General features: G+C 28.1%; 1 protein-coding gene and 1 non-coding gene across 2 annotated transcripts; one reads left to right on the top strand and one right to left on the bottom strand.

Annotated features, from left to right (window-relative positions):
• The first annotated feature begins 613 nt into the window (after nt 1-613).
• On the top strand, nt 614-686 carry Trnar-ccg (transfer RNA arginine (anticodon CCG)). The gene has a single exon. It is a non-coding gene; the product is annotated as a tRNA-Arg (tRNA).
• A 6,243-nt stretch (nt 687-6,929) lies between these two features.
• LOC145833203 (testis-specific serine/threonine-protein kinase 3-like) lies at nt 6,930-14,415 on the bottom strand. Its single transcript, XM_082940401.1, has 5 exons — nt 14,266-14,415; nt 13,033-13,266; nt 10,071-10,307; nt 8,971-9,137; nt 6,930-7,098 (listed from the first exon to the last, which is right to left on the bottom strand). Exons 1-5 carry the CDS (start codon nt 14,413-14,415, stop codon nt 6,930-6,932), a joined length of 957 nt encoding a protein of 318 aa, XP_082796527.1.
• Between the last annotated feature and the right edge of the window lie 9,151 nt (nt 14,416-23,566).

Genomic DNA, 23,566 nt, shown 5'->3' with positions numbered 1-23,566 from the left:
ATTGTGCTGCAACTAAAGTTGCAAAAAAAAGTAAATCCCCTTTTCTGCAAAATTTTTCAAATTCCCAATATCCTTCAAATTAAATCAAAAATTAAGGTTTATGTTAAATTTTTAAGTGCTAAATTACGATTAATTGTGTGATACTTTTTTTCTTCACAATTTTTATTATATTTTGGTTTTTTTTTACTTATTTTAGATTACAAAAGAAAGTTATTTTAAGTGAGTAGTGTGTAGTATAATGACAAATATTCCTTCTCCAAACTAGGTCTGTAAAACATATTTACAAGCGTACTCATAATGCGTTAAATAAACTAACTAAGATTTAAAAAATATTGACTTGATATACTTTAAAAAACTTTTGATGGAGTGTTTAGTAAATTACAAAAGTACAAACTACACTAACTTATTATAACCTTTGATATTTTAAGTTTTTTCAAGTTTCAAATCGTTCTTTATTTATAGCCAAAAAGCATTTCTATCTCAATAGAGTATAGCTAATATCATTGATTATGAATATTGAATACAATTACGTTTAAACCAGGGGTTACCAAGCTGATATAAATCTGCGAGCATAAAGCTGTTATATTAAGTGCCGCAAGTCATTTCTCTGTGTGGTCCTGTGGCCTAATGGAAAAGGCGCCGGCCTCCGAAGCCGGAGATTGTGGGTTCGAGTCCCATCAGGGTCGCTTTTTTTATGTAGAGTAAAAATATCAATCTTAATAAAGTATGGCTTTTATCAGCAGTCATGAAAACACATATGATTCTACTCGAAAAAAAAAGATAGTTTTTACTGCTTTTTGTTATAAAAGAGCCTTAAAACCACATGGTAAAGTCAAAAACAGATGGTTATGAAATTTCTAGAGTTATTAGTCATAAGGAAAAAGAAAAAGTAAGACAACCAAAGCAATTAAATAAAAAGTAAAATTCTGTTAAAAGTCCTGAGAAAAAAGCAGTTGCACAAAACGAAAAAATAAAAGATGGTTTTAAATCTTGTGCTGACACCAAAATTAAAAAACATAGTACAATGCAAGCTAGGTAAATAGTTATACATCTACTCCGAGATTTTGTCTTTGTAGGAAATAAAACGATACATTTAGCTAGCAAAATAAAATTTTAAATATAGTTTGTAAACTTAAATACAGTTTCCAGTTCTAAAAATTAACAAAATTAAACTCAGATAGAACGAAAACGACTGAAATGTTAAAATTAGCTTAGTTTGAAATTGATTAAAAACATAAATATAAACTGAAGTTTAAACAGGTTTATAGGTACCGCTTTCAGTATCGTAGACCCTTTTTCGGGTTCTTACACGACCAGAACAACGCAGTTTATTTTTTGGAGATAATCCATCGTCAACAAAGTCTCTTTCAGATAACCCGATTTATTTAGGATTTAAATAAGACAATACACCATCTCTCTGTTTTGTAAAGGATTGGCTTTCACCCATATAGTTTGAGTTCTCAAAAGAAAGGAAGGTAGCTGGTTTTGCGTTGCAAATATTGCTTTAGTTATCTCCAGCTTTGTCACTTATTATCTTCTGAGAGTGCAGAACAACTTAAGCTTCCTTGAAATCTTTTTTTCTCATTATTACCAGAAAAAAAACTTCTGCAGTGGAATGTTTGCTTTTCTTAGATAAGGGATACTGCTTAGATATTTGCAACCAGGCGATTAAATTTTCTTAGAAACATACGATTTGGCACAGTTAAGCGAAACGATCCATGAACCTTGACAACATATTGGTGATAGTCTTTTATTTCCACTACAATTTTTTTCCCCTGTTGTTAGGAAAATTACTTATTTGGATTTGTATCATGATATGATCACCACAATTCAGTCGTGGAAATGACTTTTTGTGTTCACTTAAATTGTCAATTGACATAGTATATTGAGACTTAATAGATTCTTCCTTTTTACTCCATGCTTCACTCCACATATTTGAGGTATGTGGGTTATTGTAAGCCATAACAATCTTTGTGATGTAAGTAATGAGTATTTTAAATTTGTCTGAAAATTATCTTTGCAGGGTATAGTTTGTACCCCGGACCAGGCGTATTTCGTTGCGTAAGTAAAGCTTGTACCAATCTGTCGTTATTTAGTTCACCATTTAGACCAACGTTCTCTATTAATACACGCTTAGTGGCCTTAACTGCTAGTATTGCTCTACCGTTTGACATAGGAAGATATGTAGATGACATACGATGGTGTATACCCAATTGTTTTAGAAAATATTTGCTAACTTTTGCATAAAACTCTAGACCACCTTCTGAAGATATTACAACTGGACCAACAAAAAGAAGAAAATATCATACAAAGCTTTATATAGCCCTTTTGAACAAGACTCATTTGTACCTAACTTGATTTTTAGTTGTTCTGTCCAAACTGAAAGTCTGTCAGCAGCTACCAAATAATACCACCATTTGAAATTAAAATAATCACAGAAAATTGATTCAAAAGGAACATTTGGAACCAATGGTTTCATTGGAGGTAAGCAAGGATTGCTTTGGGATTTGCGCGGTTTCGTCGCCATCAAGTGTGTAGAAATGCGTTTGTCTGTCCCTTTACCTCCTTTTTCTTCTTAGGGTTTTTTCGCTCGAACAGATTTCTCTTACGACCTCGTCTACGAAAGTTATCAAAATTTTGTGTTTATAATTCACCAACCAGAACTAAACTTTTATCATCAGCACATTTATTTTAACTTTAATTAAAGACTTTGACTAATTACTTTATCCAGCATTGTTTACAAGTAAAACACTCAATATACTTCTTATTGTTAGTGATCCAAATAAATTGTCCAGTTGATATACTACAGATGTTTTAAGTTATTGTACCACTTGGTTTTGATGTGGTTTTCCTTAAGAGTTTGTATAAGGAAACCGAGGCCGTAATAGCAGGTTGTGTCATTGCATCACGAGCAATCTCTTTTGTTTCAATAAAACTAATTGTTTTATTGACATCTTTCTCATCTAGTAACGGGTCAAATATGCACGTATACTTTTTTGCACAAAGAGATATTTTTACACAAAAATATTTTTGTACCAAGACACTTTTGCACGAGCGATCACTTTTAAACGAAGAAACTTTTGCACGAACGGTATTTATTGCAGAAGAGTAAAAAAATATAAGTGAAAAACAAAAAATTAATAAAAAACAAGAAAAACTAGAAAAAAAGATAGATTAATAAAAAAAAAAAAAGTTACCAACTGAGGATAAGGGTTATGGGTAATAGTAATAATAACAAAAAAATAACAAATATCAAAAACAAACTGGAAAAACAATTGAAATAAAAATAAAGAATAAAAAAAAAGTTACTGTCCGAGGGTAAAGGTAAGGGGTAACAGTGGTAGAAAAAATAACTTAGTACAAAATTTTAATCTTGAAAACCAACAAGTAAACAAAAAAAAATTATATGAATTTAAAAAAAAAAACTGACCGAGGGTAAAGGTTAGGGGAAATACTGATAGTAAATAAAATAATAAAAGTTTAAAGTTAACAAAACAAGAGTAAGCTAAAATTTTTCAATCTGTGCAAAAAGACCCCTTGTGCAAAATTTACGCCGTTCAAAAGTCTCTTCGTGCAAACGCGTCTTCGTGCATATTTTACACCTACCCTTCTCATCTAGACTTCCCCATCCTAGCACCTCTTTGAGGATATCCTAATCTGCTAAACCAGTCACCATATCATCTTGTAGGATGATGAATGTAAAGTCTATACTTTATTACAGCTATCTATTAGGCAAGTGCAGGTCTATGATCATGTACTGGCAGTAAATGATCTAGTGTTTTCAGTCAAATCCTGTCTTGTACTAGGAAATTCTGATTGTCGGACAACAACTGAAACGGAAATGACTGCAAGTTGCTTGATCATGCTTAAAAGCTCTCGCTCACTTAAACTCAATACGTCTGCATGTTCCTTTATAATAGCAATACCTAGATGTTTATCACAGCACTGGTAAAATTGAAGATGTTTTTCTGACTCCGTCACCTCTGTACTGTTTTAAAACATTGTCTACTTTTACAGAAATGTGTCCCATACCTCTTCATTACAGTCTCTTTCTATTAGAGGACGGTCCTTCTTTGGAGGCATTGGTTCTAAAAAAACTTGCATTAATGTGGATATTGTTATGTATAATGAGGCAATAGGCAGCTGCAGAAGAATCGACAGCCGGTGTCTCATATGTGCAACTCTCCAGTAAACATTTAATCACATGCATATTTAATTTGATTCAGTATAATTTTATCATACATAAATATCTATCTTGGATGAGTGTATTCACGGTTTAGTTAAAAGAATGATAAAATATTTTATCCAAAACTTAATGAAAACAAGCTAAATACTTATACAATAAGGTTTGCTTTTTTTTTATAGTGACAAAAAAATAAACAGTTTTTTGAAAGTATGGCTACTATCAGCGATTATGAATACACATATGTCTAAAGCAGTTGTTCCAAAGCTAATAAAACCTGTGGACAAGAAAATGTTGTTTAAAAAGCCACTAGTTATAGAAAAAAAAACAATATTTAAGGTTAAATAATTTAGTTTTGTAAAGACGTTTAGTTTTAATTAAATAAATCAATACTATACTGTTCGTTTCAATAGTATTTCTGCAGATATATTTTTCAAATTTCCGGCTGGGTACTGGATGTGGTATATTACCATTTAAGACACCAGGCTAATCAGTTACTGAGGTTTAATTAGTATTTTAAAAACTTCGGGCTGTTTTTATACGACTTTGCAATCAATATTTAAAAAAAAGTTTTTTCAGTGTTCTTACTAAATATAGATAATTGTTTTTCTTAGGAATTCTAAAGTACTCCACATTAATTAACAATAACTTTGTTATGTTTTTTGCTCTTACTTTCTTTTATTTTTTAAAGCTGAATGGACCGGAAAAATATAAACTTATAAAAAGACCAAAAGTTTTATCAGTTTGTGAAGAAACTTAAAGAATTTTTATTTTAAAGTTATTTTTTGTGAAAACAGTAATTTTGAATCTAAAACTACTATGCAATAAATGTCTTCAAGTTTGCCACTAGAAACAAAAAAGTTGGGGATTTACCAAAACATTAAAGTTTTTACATGAGGAATTTCTTGTTCAAATAGTGTGTATTTTAGTAAAACTTGCATAGGTCATGTCCTACATAAAAGTGGTTAACTAAAAAAAAGTATCAAATGTAAAAAAAAAAAATTCTTTTTTTTTCTTTTTGCTACATAGACCTCCTAAGTATTTCAAAAATTCTGCAAAATTGAGTTTCTTTGAAAATTTGAATAGGGCATACTTTTTAAGTTTTTAACAAGTTTCAAAAATAAAATAGCAAGTTCTTGAAAATATAGATAAAAAAGTATATAAATAAAAAAAAAAGTAATATTTTTTTTTGGCTTCAATGATCTTTAAAGTAAAACTTTTCAAAATAACCCATCTTTTTCAAAGGGGTCCCTTCAAAAAATCGACCCCAATCCGATGGAAATTAATTTTAAAGTCAAGGCAAAGGAACGTTCTCTAGATTAAAAATCAATCTTAGATAGTTTTAAAGATAAGGAAAATAATTGGAATTAAATTCTTATGTTTTTTTTTATTCGAAAAATTGCTACTCGAGCTAACTTAACGCTCGTAATTACTTCACTTCATTATTATTTTTCAGAAATATTATTTTACAAGACGCTTCTTTTGCTTCAATTGGTTTTTAATTAAATATTAATCTAATAATTAACATTTAAATTTTCATAAACTTTATCTTAGATATTAGTTTTTGGCAACCAGTAAAGTAACACTTGGATAAATGTAAAAAACAGTAGAGCTAAAAAGACGATTAAGATATGAAGCAAACTAATCCTTTTTAAATATTTTTTATAATTTTATACGGTTAATTATAGAAACTCGTCTTTCAAGTCAGATATTTTTTTATAACTAAATATTTGTCTGTTGATTAAAAAATATAGTTCTCAAATTTTAGTTGAGACTTGTTAAAGTGAAGACCAGTTAACTAACTTTTAATCTTTGCCCTTGACAAAAAATTCTAAAATGTTCTTTAAAAACTAAAAGCTGTTGTCGTTTCAGGAAGAAGTTTTTAAGAAGATGATTTTAAATATTTTGATGTTTCATTAACAATATTCTAGTGCTTTTTATTTTAGTGAAACTTTCTTTTAAGTTTGTGTATTGAACAAGAACAAAAATTGAACCTCATAAACATGAGCAAAAGACATCACAGTCATAATAAAGTTGCACAAACTTGTTAAGTTTAATATTCAAACTAAAATAGAGAACTTATATTTTCAGATGGTGTACTACTTTAAAAATTAATCTTGACTTATAATTCTATAATTAATCTAGTAATACTTTATTGTTAAACCTTGAAAAGACGTTAAAATTGTTTATGAATCGATATCATAGAGGTTTTTTAGTACACCAGGTCCTTGAACTGAACTTTTTGAGCGTTTTTTTAGCGTTCAACAAACAATCAATTTCAACTAAGCAGACACATATTTTAAACTGATTTAAGTTTAACGATCTCTGTCAAAACTTATTAACAAAAAAAAAACATTCTCTTCCTTAGTCGGTGAGAAACAACGGGTGTACTAGCTAAGCAAGAAGGCGACCCTGAATTGATAGTTTAGTATATACATTAGCACGTAGCTCAGTAAGGTTAGCATACTGGGTAATACCCTTTTTGGTGAACGTCTTACAAGAAAAGGTTCCAGTGCAAACTTATCTATTAACGATCATGAAAGTACCACAGCACCGATAGTTATAATATATAAAAACATAATAAAAAGTATCAGTAGTTGAAAAATGGTGAGCTCACAAATTAAGCAGTACTGAAATCGTTATTATCTAAGTACCAAAAGTGTTTATTTTGAAAATTACTATAGCATGTTCCGTGTTTAAAAATGAAAAAATAAAATAAAACGTCAATTTATAAAAATGCAATAAATCATCGGGCTGCTGTGTTGAGCCACTTGTGCTGGAGCAACTGGAATACGGAGCATCTCTTGGAAGGTTCTGGAATGAGCGTCATCGCCATGAAGTCCACCGCGGAGCTGGTCAGTTCCACCAGGTCGTTGTCGAGAACGTTCCCTTTCTTCTGTTCAACCACCATCTGCCTGTTCGAGTAAACATTAATCAAATTTAAGCTAAACTTTATTTTGGAAGTTAAAAGAAGGTGAAAATTCAACAGTGGTTCTTCATTCTGCAGTAGTCTTCACAGGTGAGCACAGTGCACAACTAGGGTTTCCAGAAAGTCATAAACATAAAGTTTAAACAAAATTTTGTTGGATTTAAGAAATAAACAGCATGAAAGTTGACGTTAAAGACCACTGGAACCAGGGTACTAAGCAACTTAAAAAAAAAGAACATTTGCTCATAACTTAGTTCATCGAATGCGTGTTACAAAAACCTTTGCGCACTTTAATGATCAGGTTAATAGTTAAGGTAAGTGTCTGTTTTAGTACATAAAAGTCATTGTTTATTTAGAAATGAGTTAATAAAATGTTGTTCATCATAGGTTTAAGGTTAAGTTAGTTTAGTTGATTTTTTTACAAAGTCGAAGCTTATAATACAAAAAAAGTAGTAATTAAGATTATTAAAACTTTATTTTTTGTTAAGTTAATGCAAATTTGACTTTCATAACCTTTTCTCATTTAAAAAGGTACAAAAACCAAAAATACTAAGTTGATACCATATTTTACAGATTTCAATCAGTTATAATCCTCACAAAGTAAGGTATACAACCATTTGTCATAATGAAATTAGAATCCTAGCAACTACGGGTAACAATATTCAGCTCAACAAAAAAAACAATTAAAATATCTAACAAATGGTTGTTTTAGTCTTTCTAGAGCTCAAAAAAAAGATTTTTAATAAAAACAACGAAAATTTAAGTAATTTAAACTTTTATATATTTACGTCTAGGCATTAAAATCATTTGGTATTTAATGTTTAATAAAGCTTAGATAAGCAAAGTAACGTATTTTAGTTTACAAAAGATAAAAGGTTTCAAAAAAAGTTGAAATTTTATAAGCTATCAAAGTCTTTCAAAACAACATTTTTAAAATTTTTTTAACTAAGTAAAATGAAAAAAACTACCGGATAGCAACTTTTCTAAGCAGTTAGCAAGTTTTTGAGAAAAAACCGCGGGCCTGACTTGTTAAAATAGTTTTTTTGCAAACTGCATAAAAATAAAAACAAGTTTGTACTTTAAATAAAAGAGTAACTGTTAGAAATTTGTTTTTACCAAACTAACATTTAATAAGCACTAATTGTACTAAACATAAAGTTGAAAGCTCATTTATTGGTTTTGCACATTTTTTTATAGGGTAAAATAAGTTTCTTTGAGCACTAGTTTGCCTACTTTTCAACTAAAGTGTTTTTTAAAAATATTAAATTTTAAAAAGAAACAAACATTATTTTAATAAAATAAAGTTGACAAAAAGTAAAAAGATTTATCGGAAAACGTGAAACTGGCTAAAAACTATATTTAATGTACAAGTAAACCTTTAAATGTAAAAAATAATAAATTTAATATATTTACTAGAATTACCAATGGAAAACAATTGATGTAAATGAACTTGTGGTTGCAAATAGTAATAATTTTTTGTATAAACTGACACAATAAAGACTTTAGATAAAAACTGAACAAGCGGTGCTTTACAAAAATTGACTTAAATCAAGCATTAATTATCAATAAAAACTCATTTACATGTGCTACTATAGAACAGAATCACGCAACCATAAATGATTTTGACTTTTAATTTAAGTTATTTAACTCAGTCTAGTTTGTATTTTATTTAAATTGTTCATATAATTATAAAATGTGGTATATAATTAATTTTTAACACTTCTTTATTTTTAATCTTCGTGTTCTTCTGTTTTGGTGGCTTAGGTGGTGATGGCCGAACCCAACGTTGCACATTGAACAATAAAGTAATAAAATAGAATAAACAACAATGACAATAATAATAAATTTTTTAACAAACTTGATGTCGGAGTCGTCGTAGGGCATGCTTCCGTGCATCATGATGAAGAAGACGACTCCCATCGCCCATATGTCCGCGGAGATCGCGTCGTGGGACTTCCGCTCCAGGATCTCCGGGGACGCGTAAGCCGCCGACCCGCAGAACGTGTTCGTGATGAAGTACACTCTCTGTGAGAATTAGTTGTTAAAGTTAGTTAGTATATTATACATTGTAATTCTAATGTTTTTTTGAATGTTAGTAAGCTGTGTCTACAAAACTTTCTCATTGTGAATATTGTTTGTTGAATAGTTAATAATCTACCGTCTACCTTATACTTGAAATTAAGTTTACTAGTGTTTAGTTCTTGAAAAAAAAATAGGGTAGTATACTATAATTAATAGTTTATAAAAATATTTCTTTAGTTCTTAATAAATTATTATTTTTTTTATACTTTATCAAACTTTTCATCAGTTAGCATAAAATAGAAACTATCAAAACGTTGTTAACAACTTGAGACTATTATACGTAAAGTAGAAGTAAAAATGTGAAGTTTGTACACAAGTGCTCCAAAAACAATTATTTTTAAATAATGTTAGCGCAATAAATTAAATTATCAAAAGGAAACTTTTACTGTAAGAAAGTGAAAAGATTTATTTTAAATATACTTTTTTGAATATTTTTTTGTACTATTTTAGTTGTATAGGTACGCAAGTACACTTTAAGATGGAATATTCTGATAAATAAAAACCTTTTAAAATTATTTTATGGTTTTTTTAAAACTAAATTTTTTTTACACTAAAGAAAGTAAGGACATTTTTACACGTTAAAATAATATATATTATCAGTGCATCAAGTATTTTTTATTTAAGAGTATATAGTTGTGTTCTTTAACAATTAATAAAAAACAGTACTAAACCATGTAATAGCAAACATTAGAAACATATTCCTTGTGTATTTTAATCATATGTTAAGAGTTTTTTTGAGTAATCTAAAAACTCCATGTCTGGTCATGTACAAAACAATTTAGTAACTAATTGTTAATGTTCACTCAGCTCATTGTAAAAAAATCAAAAACAGCTAATGAAACCATCAGGACTGTTAAAACTAATTTTTCAACTCACACTTCCGGGTATTTCGGGCTTGCGGCCCCTTAGAAAGTCCCTGGCGAACCCGAGGTCGCACAGCTTGGCCACGAACAGGTGGTCGGGGTGGCGGTGGGGCGAAAGGGCCTTGTTGAGTATGATGTTCTCGCACTTGATGTCGCGGTGGCAGATTCCCCCGCGGTGCAAGTACGCCACCGCGCGGCAAACGTCCCTTGCGATAAAACGGGAAGTCCCCTCACTCATGGCGCCGTCTAGCTGTTGGAACATTTGAAAATTAAAGATTTTGTTTTTTGTATTTCAGTAGTTTTATAATTCAATACTTGTTTAGTTATAACTAAAAAAAAAACTGAATTAAAATAAAACTTTCAGTTGTTGCGCTATCTAGATGCTAAAGTGTTTAAACATAAAACTTCTTGGCTTTTAAAGTTTTGAACTTAAGTGTTTAATTTCAAAATTTCAAGCAGTAAGTGTTTTTATCAAAAGTACAGCTCTTAGGTTATTTGCGTTTAAAATCCACCCGATTTTTAATATTTTCTTTATTTATAGCTCTTAGGTTATCTACACTTGTGCCATAACTCATAAAACATTTAGGATATTAAATCCCTGCTTTTTACTTATTTATTATGCGTTAATTTAAGCAGTTCTGCTGTTTTTAAAACTTTATTTGATGCTTTTTTTTTAAATTGAATCTGAAATTGTAAAAGAGTCCGCGTTATCTAAATATATTTAAAAAAACACGTAGAACAACTATGATATTCATTTTATATTTTTATGATTTTATTTACCTTGTTGGTTTATATTTGTGATGTGTAGGTTAATCCTTTTATATCTAACGAATAAATGGTAGTTATATATTACAAAAAATTTTTTACAAATTTAGTTAATGTAAAGTTGTTTAAACATTTTAGCTTTATTAGTATGTTTTTATTTTTATTTTAAGTTTTAATTATAACCATTATGCGAACAGCAGTTAATTTATAAAATTGATTAAAAGTATTTATAGTTAAGTTTAAGCCGTAAAAAAATTCACTATATAAAAATAAATTAAACCTTTAGTAGTTTAACTTGAGTTTTCTACTTTTTTAAAGAAAGAATACTTTGTTTTAATAATAACTCGGTGTATTTAACTTGGTGTAATTTGGCTAGGTTAGAAAATATTTTTAGAGTATAACTTTTTTTTTGATTAGCTATCAAAGAAAATCCAAAACATTGAGAATAAAAAAAAACTTGAGGAATTGATATTTTAGTAAAGATAATATAGTGATAAAATTAAAATAAAGGTTTTAATTAGACTTATTAGTTACAACTCAAAAAGTTATCAAATTTTAAATCAGTTTTTTGTTCCTTAAGTTACATTATCACCAAACAAGAAATATAGACACGTCAAACATATTTCAACAAATTAGCTTGTTATCAAACAAATACAATTAGTTTTTATTCTACCCTCAAGTTATAACAATAGTTTTGATATTACAAAATAAAATTTTGAAAACACTTGGTAAGAAAGTTCAAAAAGTAGTTTTTAAGGCCATAGGGGGTCCAACACTTTTTTCTACAAAAAGTAACGTTGAATTTTATATTAAATCTTTCATTGTAAACTATAATACAGTTTTTAAAAAAATGGAAAATGGTTTAAAATTGTTGTGATATTGTAGATTTTGTAAAAAGTTTCTAATACAAACGTATAGACCGCAAGTCTTTTAGGGTCAATTTCCTCGGAAATTTAAAATAACTAAAAATTTAATTCAGCTAGAGACCTCAAACTTTCAGGAAACTTTTCTTTTGTAGTTTAGAATACTTTCAATGTTTACATGTTATAAATATTAAAAATAAAAGTTTTAGATTAAATAAAACAAAAAAGATGGTTATTATTATTTGTTTAAATCAATAAAAAGTTTGTATTAAATCGATCTAAATACTAGTGATTGAATTTCTGTAAAAAATTGAAGAAGAATATAGATTATTAGTGAAATAGTCTTTTTTCTCTTTTCAGTTTGCGCTTTTTATTAGAAACCATTTAAGTTGACCGAATTTTATCACTTATATCTCGAAAATTACTAGGATTCTTTTAAAGCAGATAAAAATGCCTGATAGCTCAGATAAAGCTCTACAAAAGGTCAACTTGCAAAAATCAAAGTTGCCTCTTTATAGCCTTAATAAATCATTTTTCGTGCAAGTTTTTTTTCTAATGTAATACATATTTTAAAAGTAAGTCCTGGTCTTTGAATAACGTTTGTAGGAAATAAAAAAACAACTTCCGAACTTCCTAAATGATTTTACGGTTGTAAGATTTTTTATTCTAGCAAAACAAGGTTCATGCTAAAGAACAGTTGTAAAATATTTATAAAACTTAATTTGCAGTCCTTTAACTTAGTAAGCTTGTCTTAAAAAGAGAATAAAGTCTTAAACAGTTTCAAACCTGTTGAGCTAGATCCAAAAAATTTAAAGGTTCAGAACAATTTTGACTTTAAACCCCTAATCATGTCAAGAAGTTGCTTGTAGTTATTATTTCATATATTTTTAAATAAAATTAAAAAATAAATTTATTTTTATAACTAAGCAAACTACAAAAAATAAAAACGAAAGTATAGAAAATTTATAAAGTTGTAATTTTATAGATAAATTATCTTTCTCTTGAGTACACTTCGAACAGAGCCAAAAAGTGCGTAATCAAGCAGCCCAAAACTAATCGGAAAATATATTTTAATTTTTATATAAACAACTAAATAAAGTTTTAAACAAAAAGTTTTTGCCTCAAAAGTGCGTACTCAATTAAACCAAGTCTAAAAATAAATGAATTTTTATTTTTATATTTTCGCCTTAAAAGAACGTACTCAACGGAAAGTTCGTACTCGAAAAGTGCGTACTAAACAGGAATCTTATTAAGAAAATTCAGTTTTTCACGCTCGAGTAAATACAGCAAGTATGGTGCGCACCCAAAAAGTGCGTGCTTGACAGGAATGAATATAAAAAATCCAACCTTGATCCTATCGAGAAGGTCGCCGGAGTCCACCGCCTCGGTGACGATGTACACCTTGTTTTGGGGCTTGGAGGTCTCGAATATGTCGTACGTCTGAATGATGCGGGGGTGGTGCAAACATTTCAGGATCTTGATCTCCCTGGGCAGGAACAGGTCCCGGAACCTCCTCGGAGCCTCGTCCTTGTTGATGATCTTGATCGCCACGTTCCTGTTCAGCTTCGTGCTCCAGGCTCTCTGTGAGTTAAGATAAGTCATTTTAGTTTTCATTAGTATTTTTTTGATACTCTTTTTTTGCACAATTTAAGTTTTTACCTAACTTGAGCCCAAATTTAGTTTTTATTGTTATTATGTAAAATCGCCCGAAGTTTTTTTCTGCTGTGAGTAAACATGAATTATGTTTAAAATAAAATCTGTGCGACAATGAAAGTTTTTTGAAAAATTAGAGCTATATGTGTGTGACGATGAGTAATATTTTAGGAGTTATAAAAACTTTTTTGCTTCCTAGAAGGATTCCCCAAAGGATTTTGTTAGTCGCCCATTTGGCAGAAGCTTAAAAAAATCGTCCCCTACATTATATATTGCCGTTTTACTAGCTATTTATCAGTTTATTTTTTTGCTACGTTACTAAATATTGCTCCCTGAAAGCCAAAATAACCCCATTAGGCGATATGGCCGACTTTAGAAATTCCTGTTTCAAAATCTGGCTAAATCTCTCTTTTATTTTGACTACATGAGGTACTTCTTAATTAGTTTATTATTTAGTGTTCTCAAGCATTGGTTTTAATGGTGTGCACCTGTGCACAGTAGTGTGCATAGATAACTTACAATACAAAATAATATTTTCTAAGCGACGTTTATTTAGTCATTTATTTTTAAAATATTATAATTGTAACATCAATCAACAACTTTTAACACATTATTTATATATTTAGACGTTCAAATCAAGACATAAAAAATATTTTTTTAAATAAAAGATAGCTTTTTTAGTCTAGTGTGCTGACAATTTAGCTTCAGTATTTAATGCGTTTTTTATTACACAACTAACTAAATTATAATTTATAATTATTTTTTTTTTTAAGTACAGAACATTAAACTAAGTAGTACAACTTAGCTCTTTGTAAACGTCATAAAATTTAAGAATTTTTATGGCTTAAAAAGTCTTTAAAATTTATTCTTTATTATAGATTTTACCTCAAAAACGTTTATTTAGTAAATACAGCTAAAAACAGTCACCTTAACTTTGCTATACGTTCCTTCGCCTAAAACTCCGTTCAGGGTGTAACCCCTTCTTGATAAAATTTGAGTTTCCATGTCTTTAACACTTTTTTCATTGTAAACTTCATTACCTGGTTCGGGATGAGCAACTCTGTTGTAAACGTTCATACTCGGAAAAATACGATAATTGCAAAACAAAACAATAAAAATTTTCACAGTATTTAAAAAGTTTTGTAAAAAGTTTCACAGTAGATTGTTGTTTGTACAGTAAAATGCAAATTAAAACGGACAATTTTTTTTAAGAAAACTTTTATTAATAGTTACGTCATAAATGTTTTACACTTGTTCGGGCAAAGTTTGTTACTTAAAAACTTTCTGTTTCATTTGTAAACTTTTGTAAGTTTTGTAGACAACTTATCTATTTCTAGGACGATTAAACTTTTATGTTCTTGTTCTTTTCAAACATCTGATTTCAAAAAACAAGCTAAAGCAAGCATTAGCTTAGTACATTATATAGGTTGTAAGATTAAAGATAAAAAAGAGATTCTTTTAAACATTATATGCAATCTTTCGTCTTTAAAAATGCTCCATTAAGATTTAAAATAAACTGTTGTAATTAGTTATATAAAGACTGTTGTACGAAATAAAATAAAGTTAAAGACTAGTAAAAGCATACTTTTTTTAAAGACTTAAACCTGATATTTTCCTTATAACTAAATTATATTGAAACTACTAACCGCCCTAGTAATAATGATAAAGGCTAAAATAAAAACTTTTTTGTGTTATTTACCTAGTTTGAACATTTTATGCAAAAATATATGCTTAAATAATACTAAAATTGTACACCAGGTCCTTAGACCAAACTTTTTGAACGTTTTTTTTATCGTTCAATAAACTACAATAAACGGTATCTGAATAACGTTTGTTAAATTAGTTTACCTGTTGAAACAGATATAGCTTTTTGTTGTTAAAAAACTTTAAAACTCAATGTAATAAAAACTAAAAGTGTATTATAATAAATAAGTTGGTATTTTATAAAAATGATTGTTCAGCGTGCTTATATATTTGTTTCTAAAATGATATTATAACTTAAGTAATAACCGTGACTAATTTAAAAAAAAACTGACATAAAACATCTTTTATCTAAATACATAAGCGCTTTAGAACCTAGCTCAAGTTTCAAACATGTTCTTATAAACTAAAAGTATTAAAAACTATTTAAGTCTTTTATAAGTACAAGTTTCTCGCAACCCGCAGTTAATAAAAAAAAAATTGCAGCAATAAACAAGACAACTATTTTAATCAAAAAACTTGATATAAAATGCATTATAAAATCACGATATATTACTTATTATTAAAGTAAGTCCTTTTTACTACGAAAGCATCATTGTTTTAATAAACTATGTATTTAGCAGAATATTTGAGTAGCGAGTAGCGAGTTGTATATATTTGCAGGCTGTAGTTTACCGACCCCTTATATAACAGGTAAACTTTTTTTAAATTCAGTGAAACGGAATGATTAATTTCTTACTAAGAAAAAACTTTGGTTCGAACTGCAATCCCTTTAAAGTTTCGTTTTTATTTTCAAATACTTTTAAACTTTGGGTAAATTACCACCTAAGTAAAATTTGAAATTTTCGTGCCATATTTCTAATAAATATCATTTAAGTGACTTGAGCAAATACCACTGCATTCGGAAAAGCTGGTAAAATAGCTTTTAGGTTTTAAATATAAATTCTAAAAACTTGAGATTAATGTTACATACTTTGAACTGATAGGTTTTAATCTCTAGTTTTCAAGCTCTTGAAAAAATTGCTACAACGTACAACGGTAGGGTCTAAGAACGTGTAAATTTTGCAGAGAAAAATTAAAAGAAAACATATTTTTGACTCGTTTTATTTTTTTAACATATCATCTTTTCAATTTAGTTTTATAGTACATACTTGGTTAATAGTTTCAGACTACGGCTAAAGGTTAAATGAAAAAAAAAAGTTAAAGGATTAAGGTTATGCAGTTAAAGATTAGTGCATAGGATCTTAAAAACTTAAATATAGGAGGGCTAAAATTAGAGTAAAAGTTATAAACAAGAATATATACCAATTTTATGTGACTAATGACAACTTTTCAAGATTTATGACCGCTACATCAGAAGTAAAATGTATAGAGTTAGAGAGTAAAGAAGAAGGATTAAGTTGGTAGTACTAAATAATTTACACCTATCTCATTTATTAAAAGTTGCAAAAAATAGCTCATTTAAGCAAACACCTTTACAAAGTTATGCTTTTAAGCTACAAAAATTTTTACTTGCTATAAGCTGTAGTCACGGAGAAAACATTACACTTTTGTTATACAATATGGCAAGCTATATAACTTCTAATTACAACTGTTTTTTTATTTGTATAAAAAACTTAAAAAAACGCTCTACTGCAAATAAATTCAAACCTTAAGAAGTAATTAAATGAAAACCGAAGTACAACTAGTATTAAAAAACTTTTAGTTCATTGAATAAGCAAAATATATTAGACAATTTCATTTCTGACATTTCAACAATTCAATTTCTATATAAAAGTTTTAATACTTTTTTTAAATTTTAACTGGATTTCGCTAGTTACATCAAATATTTTATAAAACAAACATTCCAAATCTTTATTTTGTTTAGGACATTTAAAATTCAACTGTGATCGTCTAACTAGGTGAAAAACAACCATTTATTGCTTGCAAAACTTTAATTTTGAAAAAAAAATTGTATACAGCCGTAAAAACGCATATAAATACCAGTTTTTATTTAAACGCCTACTGATGTTTAAACTAAACTTTATTTGTATACCAGGGTATACTTATTTTGAGCCTATGCTACCTATGCTAACTAAACAAAAAACAAACTTATATGCTTTATTGAAAAAATTGGATCATATGTTAGTATAATTGCTTGTAGTTTTTAACATTTATTAAATGTTAAGTTTACAATCTTTTTACCAGAGTAGTTCCTAAAATCAAGTGAAAAAGTTTCAAATAAATAGAACCAAGTTTGAATTATAAATTTTATGTGTTGTCATAACTAACTTGTAAGCCTATTAAAAAGGAAACCCAATAATAACTTTATATTTTATACTTTTCAATTAAAAAATTGTTAAGAAACCAATCAAGAGCATGCACTGTTTCTGAACTAGCCATTGCAAGGTGGTTGAGAAATAAGCAATGCTGTTTTATCAATGATGAACGACAGTGATTGAATTGTAATTATGTAAACTGATGTAAATCAAACTTTAGATATAAGGTAACTGAAAGCTGGGGTTAAGCAGATTTCAGCACGTTTCATAACATAATAATTACATTTTTATACTTAATTTCAATTAAAACTTTACAAGTTTGTATTTTTGTTTTACATTTTAAACTTACCACGTCTTTTAAGGTAGTTGACCACGACATTGATTTAATTAAACTTCAACATGTTTTTCTTTTTATAGTTTAAGATTTTCATGTTTATTTCTCATTCAAGTTTACTACTAAAATTTGTATTCAAACGTTGTTTTTTAGAATGCATTTAGTTTTTTATACATTCGTAATAGAATGCATCTTTCATATGCTCTTCCGTTTTTTGAATATCGAATTTTAAATATTTGCATACTCAGTTTTACAAAATCAGTCAACCAGAACGCAAGTATTCCAGGCAATGTTAACATTTATTAACAGATTGTTGTTGATAAGACCTAGAGACTGAGAATTAGACACATATTGTATACTTATGACTGCATGTAAATCTATTAGTGCATTTTTATGATTTTAATATAGGAATTATTAATTGACCAAAGTTTAATTGTTTTAGAGTTCTTTAAACATTTAATTTTTCACATAAAACTAAGTTTTAAAGTATTTTTCACTTAAACTTGAACTGATTTTAAGTTTTATTTATTCCAAGTTATATATGATAGTAACTTATGTTTTTAAAGTAGTGTTGTTATAAAAGTGTTCTGTGGTTCTTTTCTTCAATAGATACATTGTTCAAACTGTCTAGTCTTGTGATCTAATATTTATAAAATAATAATTAAATCAGGTATGATCAAATAATGATGAGTAGTACCAATGAATCACCTTAGTAGTACCTACACCCACACCTTATAAATTGAACTCTATAAAATATATTCAAAAATATTGGAAAATAAAGTTTAATCTGTAATAAAAAAAATATCTAAAAGCACAATTTAGTAATATATTTTAGTCGTCAATAACTAACATTTTATTCAAAACCATTATCCTAATTCAAATTAAAATTTCTTATTTAAAATTCAAACTTTTTACAGAGTAAGCTAATTATTACAATATACTTGGATGAAGATATGCACAAAGAGAAATCAAGATGCACAGAAGCACAATACAATTTGGTTTATTATTAAGTTGTTTATGTTTATATGAAAATAAAATTAAAAAAAATATATATATAAGGATAATTTCAATCCATCCTAGCAGATGATACAACTGATGTTTCAGAAAGTGTACAAACTGTTATTATGATTTAGGTACTTTGTATGAAATAAGTATGATTTTACGCTTATTTTTTTTGTAAGTAGATTTAAATTAATTGAAATTACTCACTTTTAACATAAAAATGCATTATTTCACCAGATAGTTACTAAATAGCTGATAATTTCATTCTTTAAATTTTAAATTCAGTTTAGTATACTTTAACTACTTTATGTTGCGTTTTGTTGTTTTGTGAGGTTTTAGGTAAATTGATATCACTGTTACTACATTTAAATGGTAGTAAGAGTTTCAGTAAAAATGCTTCTTATTGCTTTTGCTATTAGATTAAAATAATAGAATTGAAAAAATAAACATTAACATTAACAGTATTTATAAAAAATTGCATGTAAAATGTATTATTTAACTAGTGTTCAAAAGTACGACCTGTACGCAAAATTTGAACAATATATCTTCCATATCAATAAAATGTGTGGGAGTCAAATATGCAAGATGGGACACTTTTGCACGAATGGAAATTTTTGCATGAAGATACTTTTGCATGACATCAATTTTGCATCAGAGGTCACTTTTGAACAAAGAAAATTTTGCACCAAGGGTCACTTTTGGACGGGAATTTTTTTTTTTTTTTTAATTTTTTATTCATTTTATTTTTACTATCCCTTTTACCCCTAACTCTTACCCTCGGTCACTTACTTTTTTTTCTTTTTTTTTATTATTATTTTTTTTTATTATTTAATTTTTTTTAGTTATCTTTTTTGTTTTTTTCTTTTTAATAATAAATTTTATTAGTTTTTTATTTTTTTACCATCACTGTTACCCCTAACCCTTATCCAAGTTTGGTAATTTATTTTGTCTTGTTTGTTTTGCAATTTTTGTTCCCTTTTTATCATTTCAAACTATTACTGTATTGTTTATTGTGCAGTGTTGGACTCAGACATAGCTTATTTAAGCCACTTAAACAGGAAACACAATGAGAAAAATAAAAATAAGGTATAATAAACTTATATTCAACAAAAAAAAAACAAAGTTAAAACTATAAATAAATCATAAATAAGTTTAGACTTATTTCCTTGATATAAAAGGCGATAACTTAGTACATACAAACACATTTGTACAAAATAAATAAAAGTAAATTAATAGTCTGTTAAAGGGGAGGGGTAGGGAAATAAAACTAATTAATATTACAAATAGAAAAAGGAAGAACTTACTAGTTAATTTAGATGGGATAAATACTATAAAAACTTAAACTTTTTTGTTGAGATAATTACTGAGTTTTACTGATATTTATACTATTTAAATTAAATACTTTTAGTTTTAAGCGAAAGTGTTCCACCCTCTCACACGATACCACAAAAATAATTATTTCTAAGTTATATTTTGTTTTACTCTCACCCTTCGTGCAAAACTGTCTTCGTGCAAAATTGTCTTCGTGCAAAAGTGTCTTTGTGCATATTTGACCCGCTCCCTAAAAATATTACTGATAAAAAAAACCTGTTGTTTTAGTTTTACAAGATCTTTTTTAATTACTTATTTTTTAATTCTTTGTATTGATACTTTAAAACTTAAAAGTAGTTAAAGCTACTAATTAGTTTTTTTTGTGTGATGATGGATAAACTAGTAGAGATATTAAGCTTCCAATGTAATACTACTTTAGCTTACAAAAATTAATCTAAACAAGAACTTAAAAAAAGTTAGCCCTTTACAGTTCGTTTGTTACCAGAATCAAAATTTCAAAGTTGAAAAATTCAAGCAAAAGCGAGAAATGGGTTTAGTTAAATGTAGCTATTTATTTGTAACAAATATATTTTTCTATTTTTAAGTCTTAAAATATATATTTTTTAATATTATCTAAATGTATTACTGTACGTATATATACATAACATAATATATATAATTTTTCTACACTTTTTAAAACTTATCAAAATATGTTAAGTTATAACTTCTGTTAAATAATAAACAGAAGAAGAGTTACATTTTTAAACAAATTCTAATTCAAAAATTGGTAATATCTACATATAAGTTTATTTAATAAAGTATTGTAAAAGTTTTATTGACTAAAGCTACTTGAAAACATACATTTAATAAAATAAATTTAAATATCCTATACATTCTTCTGACACTTTTATTTTACCATTTAGTTATTAATTCAAAAATGTTAATATCCATATGAATATTAAGATATAATAATATAAAGTAGAAAAAGTGTTACTTTTAGTTTAAACAAAACATCAAAAGAAAAGTCCAGTTTTAGAAAATTTTAAGACTTTACCTGATTTGCTTTGAACTTGCTAAGTTTTATTTATCAAATAAAAACCATTTACCATGCATTATACAAAGTAAGTAAAAAAAATTGAAACAAAATTAAAAAACTAATTGTAGGTATAAAATATATTAAAATGGGACAAATAATTAGTGTTAATAAAAATGAATCAAATATTGATTTCGAAAAGGTAACAAGTGCACCTCATTTTCAAAAAGTGCTCAAAATATTGTTCAATAGTAAAATATTATCTAACCATGAAAGAGTTGTAAAAGATTTGGACTATGATATTTTGAAATTCACAAAAAATAACAGTTTCAAACTTTCAGTTAAAAAAGCTAGAAAATTGAAGAAAAAATTTTCTGATGACGTAATAATAAAATACATCAGTTTCATCAGTTGCATGATTGCCGCAGGGCAGGACATATCTCCTTATAAGGAGATTGTTGGTGATTCCTTAAACGCAATTGTCAATTTATGCTCTGGTGAAAGCGCGGGAACATGTAAGTTCCTCTTCCTAAAAACAGTTGAGAACGTGGATGTAAAAACGGAGATAGTTGAGAAAGCGCTGATGAGTTCAGTGGTTAAATGGAACGAAGTTCTTGAACTGCCTGAGTTCAAAAACGTAGAAAAGTCGAAACAAGAAATGACAGAAGAACTCAATGAGTGGATAAAAACCATCAATTCAGTGCTCGCACACTTGGAACGGCACGACAAAATTTTAACAGGCGTCAACGTGAAAAACAGGGTCGTGAAGTTTCACTTGAACTTGTACAAGATGTTCAAGTACAGAACAGAAATCGAATTCAAAAACGACGCCTCTATGTTCAAAGACGTTCTTCGAACTATAGATTTGCTCATGCTTGTCGTACCGTCATCCAGGGTTTTCATAATAAAAAACCTGATCAGTTCCTGGCCGACTTCTTATAGGTACCAGGTGGAAGTGATCAAAACTTTCATGGGCGCTTGCGCAACACTGAACGGCCAGGAACAGAGCGATCTCAGTAGCGAGATCGCGGAAAAGCTGGACGAGCTCTTGTTGCTTTCCGAGTCGGAAGTGTTTTTAGTTGCCTACAGAGAGTTTTCAGTTTTGCCGAAAGACTTCTTTTGGCTTTCTCACTGTTCGGGGGATCGAAAAAGGTTGTTTCTTGAGAGGAGAATAAGTTTAAGAAACAAATTAGTAGAACGGAAAGAGTGCCAAGAAAAGAGGAGAGAAAAAATAAAAACGGAAGACGGAATAAAAACGGTGAAGCTTGCAAATGGTCTTGTTTCAAAGTGCGGAGCTGTTGCTAACGTTTTCGTAAACTCAAGTGTGTTTTTTAGGCACGTTTATTAATTTTTTTTTTTGCTGCAACAACCATTCAACCTATTTATATTTAGGTTGAACTTTTCTAATAGCAACCACTTTTAATTTTTTTATAAATATACTACTTGGTCACGTGATTTGTTGTTAATTCGTTTATGTTGCTAAAAAAAATTCTTGTAAAAAAACTATTTTACACGATAACTAACACTTATCATTTATTTTTGATTATACCCTGTTTGTTTTTTAGAGTGAATTTAAAGTGATCAACACAAAGATGCCATGTTGGTGTAATTATGCTGCCAAATAATATGTTTTCTAAAGCAGAATCGCGGTAATTGAAGATTCTTTACACCCAATGGTATTTAACGTGTATTTTCATCATCCTTTCTTGATTACTAGACCAAATGGTCTCCGTATGCTGAGGCCCGGGTTTTATCTGTCGGTCGTAACCGTAGAAATTTTCAATAAAAACTAAAACTAGATCTTACTATTTTTTAATGTTTGTCTATATTGTTTTAGTGATACCTCGTTTTCATAGATATTCAAGAATTTTAAACATTAATGAGATATTTCAAATTCAGAGTGTATAACTTAATATTGTGTTTTCTGTGCTTAGGTGATGACCACATTTAACAAACTTTATAAAGCAAGATGGACAAGGCTATGCATACTATATTAAGTAATATCAAATGTTTTATATAAAAAATAATTATGTTCTAAATACAAATAAACATTCTAACCACAAGATTAGATTGAATGAAAATGTCTTTTTATATTATAATAATTCTTAAAAAAAATATTACTTATTTTATTACGAAAGTCTAGATAAAAACTATAAAAACATAGTACTTAAATATGGTATGCAAAATACAAATACAACAAACTTAAAAAAAGTTTAAAAGTTACAAAATTATGGAAGTATATAAATAAGTAAAATTTAGTGAAATGTCTGCATTTATCGATTAATTCAGTTCTGAAAATAAATGATGATTTTCTGATAACTAATGCGATTTCTAACCTCGATACATTGCACAGGGTGCACATTCTACCTGGCTTGTTTCGACTGATTTTGTGAAGTATCTCCATTTTAATATTGTAACATTGTTCTTGATCTTATATTCGTTGAAGTTAGAAATCATTAAATACTTAAGTGAATTATAATCGATCTTTAAATATAGTGTCAATATAGTCTTTATTTTGACTTTAATTTTCCTTATTTTTAAATGGAAAAATCAAAATTAAAAAAGATATGCAGCACTAGCAGTGTGTAA

Source organism: Thalia democratica, chromosome 4, assembly GCF_965202585.1.
Source record: "Thalia democratica chromosome 4, ktThaDemo2.hap1.1, whole genome shotgun sequence".
Classification (NCBI taxonomy): domain Eukaryota; kingdom Metazoa; phylum Chordata; class Thaliacea; order Salpida; family Salpidae; genus Thalia; species Thalia democratica.
The sequence above is the reverse complement of the archived record's forward strand: the minus strand, read 5'-3'. Positions and strand labels throughout refer to the sequence as shown.

Bases quoted from the DNA above. Each gene is read 5' to 3' on its own strand.
- LOC145833203 (XM_082940401.1), bottom strand. From the start codon at position 14,415: ATGAACGTTTACAACAGAGTTGCTCATCCCGAACCAGGTAATGAAGTT. The intron at 10,308-13,032 runs GTTGGATTTTTT...ATGTTCCAACAG, and splicing joins ACCTTCTCGATAGGATCAAG to CTAGACGGCGCCATGAGTGA. The intron at 7,099-8,970 runs GTTTGTTAAAAA...TTACTCGAACAG, and splicing joins TACGACGACTCCGACATCAA to GCAGATGGTGGTTGAACAGA.